Source organism: Sinohyriopsis cumingii, chromosome 5 (genome assembly GCF_028554795.1).
Source record: "Sinohyriopsis cumingii isolate HCF-2022 chromosome 5, ASM2855479v2, whole genome shotgun sequence".
In the NCBI taxonomy this organism is placed as follows: domain Eukaryota; kingdom Metazoa; phylum Mollusca; class Bivalvia; order Unionida; family Unionidae; genus Sinohyriopsis; species Sinohyriopsis cumingii.
The window spans coordinates 7,067,545-7,076,500 of record NC_142965.1 but is presented as its reverse complement, the minus strand read 5'-3'; the positions used below and the strand labels follow the sequence as shown (position 1 = coordinate 7,076,500).

General features: G+C 34.2%; 1 protein-coding gene across 1 annotated transcript; it reads right to left on the bottom strand.

The window, feature by feature from the left end:
• Nucleotides 1-1,504: 1,504 nt before the first annotated feature.
• LOC149798577 (hippocalcin-like protein 1) lies at nt 1,505-8,407 on the bottom strand. Its single transcript, XM_089956946.1, has 3 exons — nt 8,351-8,407; nt 7,089-7,494; nt 1,505-1,915 (listed from the first exon to the last, which is right to left on the bottom strand). Exons 2-3 carry the CDS (start codon nt 7,482-7,484, stop codon nt 1,733-1,735), a joined length of 579 nt encoding a protein of 192 aa, XP_089813072.1. The 5' UTR covers nt 7,485-7,494; nt 8,351-8,407; the 3' UTR covers nt 1,505-1,732.
• Between the last annotated feature and the right edge of the window lie 549 nt (nt 8,408-8,956).

Genomic DNA, 8,956 nt, shown 5'->3' with positions numbered 1-8,956 from the left:
TTAGTGTAAATGTCGAAAATGAGGACTTTTATGTATCTGTGTGTGTGTGTGTATATATATATATATATATATATATATATATATATATATATATATATATATATATATATATATATAATAGCTGATAACTCGAAAGCATGTGCACGCGTGAAATGATATATTTCTACCGTGGCGCCAGTTAAGCAATTTTGATTTAAAACCTAACAGGTTCGTCAATATAGCTGCTACTGAGATCTTGAGATAAATCGAATAAATCATTCCACCTAGAAGTTTGTTCTAAAATGCACCATAGTTACAAATAAGAAAATTGGGCTTTAAATTACCTCTTTATTTGAATGGATTTTAATCGTTCGAATCTTCTCTCTTTTTACTTCAGAGACGATGATTATGAAAGGAAATTATTAATACAGTGTTTGCTATTTTATGGCCAGTTTACGCGGCAGATAATTATAAGGTCCTCCGAATACAATCATATTCTTCGTGACCAAAAATTACGTTTTTCCTTGAATCAGGTACATTTTATTTGCAACACATCACTGTTGGGATGTCTTCGGTAGTTGAAATGTACTAGTTTTATCACACCAGAGTTTGGGGAATATATTATGTTTGTTCGATACTGTTTAAATGTACACCAAGTCGACGACTGTACATCATTTAGTTCGACTTCTTATTCGTCGAATTTTAGGGAGCCACTTCGACGCAGGCTTACACAGTGGAATTTGAGTGTTTAGGACCTGTCTATTCTTTACGAAGGAAAGTAGTCCATGGTATACATTCCCTCTACCCTTAAAGCCCATAACATTTTGTATGTGAATGGGACTCGCATCTAAGGGACTCATAAGGAATTTTGTCATAGCAATCACTATTTGATAGTTCAGATAAAAGTATGTTGTCACATGAAAAGGTATTTCATATTGCTTCAGTCTAAAACTTGATGTATTTTACGGGAGCCTTGAATATTCAGTCTAAAGCATACCAGAGGAGAATGCAGTTTCTTAAGATGTCAACTATGAGTTCTGGATGGTGATACTCATCATGTCCAGAAGTCTATTCGTCAGTTTCTATCTTTTTATCGCGTTTTATCTTTCATTTAGAACGACTGATGTGGAAAACAAATCGCATCATCATCATCATCATCGCCGTCATTTCGTTCACAGTAATTTATTTATTTTACGCCGGCCTTAAATATTCAGACTTATAGATAAATAGCAAAGTTTAGATTAAGACGTGGATTATGTGTACCGATGGATTAGGATTATCAGGTCTATAAGTCAGGATACATTGAGCCCATTTCTCATATCATTGTGTTTCATTTAAATTAATGTTTCTAACAAATCTCCTCTCCATAATCATCATAACCTTCTTCTTCTTGCATGACAATATTTATATTATTGCTTTAACGCTGTTATTGAAAACGTTTGAAACAGTATAGTTGACGTATTCACGAAAATAAACGCATACAACTTCGGTAAAAACCGACGAAAACAAAAGAGCAAAACTTAAATATGTTTGTTCTGGTTGTATATATTATTACCGGTTTGCAAACATGGACAACAAACTTGAGAAAAATGATGACACAGTATAAAAGCCACGTTCAAGGGAGAACATGTAATTATAAATAATCTCAACATAATGATCAAAGTTACGTATATGATGACAGTATTTTGTTCCTTAAAAAAGAATATTGTTTAATTGTAAATCTTTGCAATGTTCATCATATTTGCCCAAACAGCTAGTCCTCATTGCTATCAGAGGAAGCCTGCAACATTTGGACCATGGTGTCGTCCTGGGATACGCCTTGAATGAACTCCTCCCATAAGATCTTTCCGTCTTGATTACAGTCCATAAACTTGAACAAATCCTCAGTAAGCTGTTGTGGAGACGGTGTCTTGCAGTTTGTCATTTTGTAAAATGCCTGAAAATATTGAATCGTAAGTAATTAAAGCTGAATTTATTGCCGTAGTTTCATATAGCATTTCTACTTGTTACGTCTAGGAGCTCAAACTTAAGTAACAAGACAAGGTAAACCAAACAATCACTCCGTGAGGGTTATTATGGGTGGGGTGGGGTGCTCCCAATATTTTATTTAAACTATTATAAAAGTCCCACCCAGGCTTGATTTTGGTTGGAAGTTAAATTAGTGAAAGATAGATAAAAAACTCCGAGACTCCAGTCAGCAATGCCGACAGTTAGATGGTTAAATATACAAAAAGGTTAAAGTACAACGTTTGACAATTCAATAACAATTCAATAATCAAATGATTCAAATTCCCAATTACACTCCTTCTGCTTGACTCGTTAATAGCCTGTTGTATCACTTGATTAGCAGTGTGAAATCGATTTCAACCTGTCCTTGTATTCTACTCAACTGCGTTATTCCTCTCTCTCCTATTTTTCCCAATTCCTTCTCCTATTCCTCCCCGATTTTCTCCATATTCCTTCTCCACCTCCTCGTCTTCTCTGTACTCCCTCTCCTCCTCCTCCACTTTCTCCTCCAGACTCCTTTTCTTCCTCAACCACCTTCTCTCCACCGACTAGACTTCCGTCAACTTCGACTGTTTCAGCTAGACTCACTTCCCTCTCCAACTCTTGAAGACTTTGGGACTCAATCAAACCCGAAATGCTGTGTCCCCTAAGGAGATTCCTTTTCGAACCTTTTTCTTTCCTTAGAATCTACCCTAGGTTATGCCGCCAAATTACGAGTGGCTCTTTCGGAGGAACCCTATTGATCAGCAATCTGTCTAGGCGAAACTAATTTTTTATTTACAAATTCGGAAAGTTATTCTTCGGATCAGAATTGTAATCATACTATCTATTTCAATTCCGATTGGATATATCTATGAACCGATCCAATCAAACTTAGCGGACAATGTCCTTCTCGCTCTCTGTCAACGTGGGTACGGATAAGAACACGCCTCGTTCACCCCGCTAGTTTCCCTCTAATCTTGGAACTAAGCTGTAACACATAGGTGTGATACGGCAAGCCGATGTCAAATGATGCGAGCGGTCGCCTTCGCCAGCTTAAGTTTCCGGCAATCTTAAGACCTCGAACATATGGCAGAAGTAATGTGTCTAAAATTGTAGCTTATACATGAATTTATTGCTGGGGCTTTGCAAACGTGACACACTCAATTTTCCAAAATTAAAATTTATTTAAATAAAATATAAAATTAAACAAAGTGAATGAATTAAAATAACTTACAGTGTATGCTTTACTAGAATATTTGACTAAATTGTACTATCAATTTCTCATTAATCCGGAAACTGTCCAAAGGAATTCCGAACGAGGGTTTTCGTGTGTTTATGTGCTAACATGTTAGCACCAAAATCCAAATGTTTTTACTTCAAGGTGAAAATAGAATATCACTGAAGTCCTTGAAAGTTTAACATAACCCTATAAAATTGCCTAACTATCCAAGTCCTTGAATAAATATATATAATCTATTATGTACAGTGTTTCACTTAGAGATTCTCCACTCTGCAAAATCCAGGAGTCACCGTCAAATTCATCCAAGCCGTCCTTTGTCATTGACCTTAAGAAAAATGAACTCAAACACGCTTACTAGAATTAAATGCAGATCTTTTATTTTACAATAAGTTTTAAAATGTTCTAATAATTATATATATTCCAAGCCCCGTTGCCATTGAAAACTTGTGGGTTTTTTTCTTGAATCTGCTTGTGAAAGAAACATTTATAACTTTCTTGACTGGTGTACTGTACTGCTGATTTTATCAATAGCTTTGACCATTATTTTAGATAAAAAGCGTATGTATGTATGTATGTATGTATGTATGTATATATATATATATATATATATATATATATATATATATATATATATATATATATATATATATATATATATATATATATTCTTATGTCATGTGTTTATGCTCTAATAAACAGTAAGAAAAAGTGAAGACACCAATCTTTGTAAAATTTAACAAATAATTTATTTCTCTGGAAATAAACAATGGAAAAATGGAAAAAAGAACTTACGGTCTTAAGAATCAAATATAAAAATAATCGACGAATAATCCCAGAATAAAAAATTAGAAGTTCTAGTCATAAAATGTTCTCATATCTTCAAGTTCGAGTCCCGACGAAAACATTTTAAATGGAAGGTGATGACGTATAATGTAACTTGTATAAAACTGATGTGTCTACAGTTATTTATTGTACCAAAGAATATAATATTCCGGTGTTTGAATTTTCAAATAAAATTTCAAGTAATGTCTTCGTTCAAGAATTCTGTATCAGCCCTCAAATATTTCCAGGAAAAAGAATTAATAATTCCAAAAACAAAATTTCGACTCAGCTGGTCACAACCTCATGAACACCTTGACATCAAGAGTTTAGAAGCCCGACTGACTAAAGTCTCTATGGACATAGGTATAAAACATGAATACTGCGCAAAGTAGATGCCTGGATGAGTGTCAGCCCTCCGGTAAAACCAGAACATCGTAGAAGCTATTTACATCTAAAGGCACGTGGTCCCAGTCAGCCTCGATTTCACTTTTATCAATCACACATTACGAATGAATTTTAAGAAAAAGGAAGTTGCTTACTTGATTCTCAATCAAGGTCAGGAACTATGTCAGCAAAAAGATGCATAGTTCTATTTTTAGCTGTTTTCGACTAAATAGTCAGGTCAAACTAATTATTGAAAATATCAAATTCCAGTAAACAAAATTACATTACTTTATCATGTAGTTAAAAAATATTGTAAAACTTACAGATAATTAAATTAAATCAACTATAAATTAAATAATATATATATATATATATATATATATATATATATATATATATATATATATATATATATATATATGGCGAATATAGGCATGTCGGCACCTATTCCTCGCCTTCCGGCTCGAGAATAGTCCTGGGTTGTGGTTAAACAGAATGAAACATCTGGCAGCAGTAACGATTACTTTGCCTGGAATTGTCCGTGCAGTAAGTAGGTATCGTTTATAAAATATAGGGCCATAAACTGGTACATTGTACTAGTAAGTTACAGTTTCTTCCATTGATAGTAAAATCAACCGTACGTTACTAAATTTTGGTCAGGACCAGGATACCCTTTCCAATGTCTAGGCTGGTGCGGACGGTTTGTTCAGTCTGGATTTCATCGTTGCATACTGTTGTCACGGAGTCAGCCAGGAGTAATGTTTCAGCAAAACAGACACGTGAGTTCTCGTGTTGAGTTAATCGATATGCAGCCTAGACACATGAAGTGGTTGTGGTTTTGAGGGTTAAACGCCATTTTCCAGCACATGATAGACTATACATGGCGGCCAGTATATTTTGGTCGAAGAAAAACCCGGAAAAATCCCGGGAGAATCACCGAACCACAGAAAGCTATTGAATCGAGACTCGTACCCAAGTGGACAGAGGTGAGATGTCACTGATCTGTATAGGCGAGCACCTTACACAACTCAGTCATCCGGGGCCTGTACGAAGTGGGTTAGATCGATTCGAATAGAGATGTGTTCCAGGTTTTACATTGTAAAATAAGCCCCAAAACAATGTTATGCTAACATGAAGAAGGAATGGGGCACGGTGCCTCTGTGACTTTAAGTACATATCTAGTGGTATATCAATTTGCCTTATAATATATCAATACTTTAAGTGCCATGTTATTTTTAATATATATATATATATAACAAAAGTGCTTTAAATTTGGTAAAAAGAGTCTGTTACAATTAATAGTTTAAATAGAAAATCCAAAAAAAAGGTTCTTATTACGTAAAACAAACCCATGCACACAAATAAGGAAAACGTTGTCCTGTTCTGTTAATGTTCATATGAAATTATATATTTTCATAAAGCAGGAATTTCGATAAATGTTAGATAATTGTTAAGATTTCTCATGAACAATATTTAATGAAGAATTACAGAGAGTTTTGATTCAAACTATTCACTACCTATGTAAATATCATTAAATTATCAACGATTAGAAACTGAGATCTTTGAAAACCAGCCAGAGCCTGACGGACATCTCAAAATGTCTTCCTCAAATTCAGAGTGTTGAACAAACTTTTTGGTTCGTGCATTGCAACAGTTTTTGTACTGAACATGTAATACGCATAAATGATTAAATTACAGTCTTAACATTTAAAATTCTTCTGAAAATAATGTATTAGAGTACATCTCAGATTAATTAATACTTTCTATGATATTGTGAATGCCTTAACTCTTGTTTAAATAATATATATATTACCAGATGTGTCATGATCATTTATAAATATAATTTTCCAATTGTAGTTGTTAATCTTTCTCCGCACAAAACACTGCATTTCAAATATATAAGATAAAGACAGCCCCTCTCTATAACAGCGTAATGTCGCAAACGTTTTGTAGAATTTGTATACTGTGACAATTATACCTGTATTTTTTAAAAACAGAAATTGTGCCAAATAAAAAGTTGATCTTTACCAAATATATTACCGAATTGTCATCTACAACTTTAATCATCCATACACCTAAAAAGTATGATATAAGAAAGTATGAAGTGTACCAAGCAACTTGTTCTGAAAGAGAAAATCGAACATTATACGTTGTTTGTTGATACGTCGTTACAGATGGAAAACATGTTGCCAGTTTTGCTGACAGTCGAATTATGAGTTAGTTAAGACTCGAATGTGTTTAAATAAAGTTCATGTTCAATTTCATAAGAGTCTATAAAATTGTTACTTGATGGAAACTTCTAAATTCACACTTTTGTATGCGTCACCAATCAAGTGAGGATATAAGAACAAACAGAAATCATAAGGAGAACAGCTGCCATGCCAGGTTTTTATGACATAAGCATGGAAAAGACCTACCGATACAGATCCAGGAGCACAACGATGTGACAAGTTTTGCCTTTCATTAGAATGACTTGTATACAATTTACATCACATATGTGTTGGACGTAATTTATCCCAAGAAATAATAACTGCACGGATGAATAAATCTATTACGATTTTCATTGCAAAGGACGTTAGTTTGTGCTGAAGGTTTCTGGTTTTTGCTCGTTAATTTTCTTGCTACTACCATAATACAATGTGGAAGGTAACCAAATTAGAAGGAAAAGATTTACCTTGATAATTTGATACATCTCATCCTTTGTAATGAATCCATCTCCATTAACGTCATACACAGTGAATGCCCACTTTATCTTAGTTTGGAAGTCAGAACTCCCCGATATGCACAGACCGAGGATGAATTCTTTGAAATCGACTGTACCGTTTCCGTCCTCATCGAATGATCTGAACACGTGCTCAGCGAAATCAGAAGCATCCCCTTCAAAGACGGAATCATAGACTTGTACAAACTGATTCTTGGTAAGCTCCGTCTGTCCTGGTTTAAGACGTGCCATGAAATCCTTATACCACTCATGTATCTCCTCAGTGGTGAAGTGAACATTTACATGGCTCCTGAGTTCCGCAATCGTCTTAGGCTTTAGCCTCTTGATCTTTCCTGATTTGGCCCCCATCTAGTCTCACCTATAATTTACCATCTTCTAAAAATAATCACCAGAGATCTAACTCCAGGACACATTATCTCAGTCAAGTTACTCTCTCCATTTCTCCTTCTATCAGATTATCCGTAATATTTCTTTCCCCCCACCAACATAGGTATGCATGTTTACTTATTTATTTGTCTCCCTACCTACCACCTTCCAGGATGTCATTATATTTCGTGACTCTGAATCTCTCTCTCTCTCTCTCTCTCTCTCTCTCTCTCTCGGCTTTGTATTTAACACATTTTTAACAAATTTTATATGTACATATTCGACATCCTTTGCACTATGAAAAACATATCCGACAACATTATATAATAGGCAAAATCTAGTCAAATTAATAGAACGTTTGTGCGGTCGTCATAATATCGTGACTTTTCGAATCTTTATATTGTATTTGAGACTTGGTTTACCATTCTATTTTACGATACATAATTTTTCATTCCACCTAGTATCATCTAATAACTGAAATACATAAAAGTGACACAATTGGACATTGATATCTAAGGCTAAAATGCATTACTTTGGTTCCTTACTATTTTACTCAGTGAACCAGTTTTCATAATGATTCCTCAGCTTACTAACTAAGCCTTATAAGACTTAGGGTCATTTTGAGGTCAATAGAGTATCACTGGCAAATTCTGGTGACTTTAAGGTCAATACAGTATCACTGGCAATTTCTAGTGACTGAGGTCAATACAGTATCATTCTCAAATAATAAATGAAAAATAGTAATATGATGCATTGCGATGGTATCAGCATTATCATTGGTTAAGCAATGTAACTTAATTTTTCATAAATGCAATAATAAAAAGCAAGAGCGATAGTAGTTCACTTACCTGTGTTAGTAGAACTTGTATAGTTAGCATAAGTGGAGACTAATTCCAAATTATTATTTTCACGTTACAACACAGATACAAATGAAAAGTCGCATACTTCCCATTGTAATGCTTTAACGTTACTAACAATAACCTATTCAGAGATGTCTAAATGCTCTGTTGATTCATAATTATTCGATTCTAGTGTCACGCAGATCAGTTCATTTCACTTTTTGTATTTTCTCACAATAAGCGTTAATCTTTGTCTTGGTTTTGAATAATACACGTTACTCACAGATAAAGTGGAAGCAAACTGATACGTATTTGGGGTATTGAGGTCTGTCGTTATGGGTTGAGCAGTCAAAAGAAGAACAATGCCTATGCTGGCAGTTTGACCTTGAGGAATGTGCACAAATCATGTGCAGTAGTGAAGAAAAATAAACACACAAGTAGTCTTATATTAACTATTTCTTAGAGTTTCGCAGATCTCGGTATTGCTGTCACGATATATAAATAAACCTGTTCTATTGAAGGTCGCTAATAAAAGAAAATAACAATTTATTGATAAACTATTTTAGCTTGTCATTTATTTGAAGAAGACTTTGAAATGAATGTGTCTAGATGGAA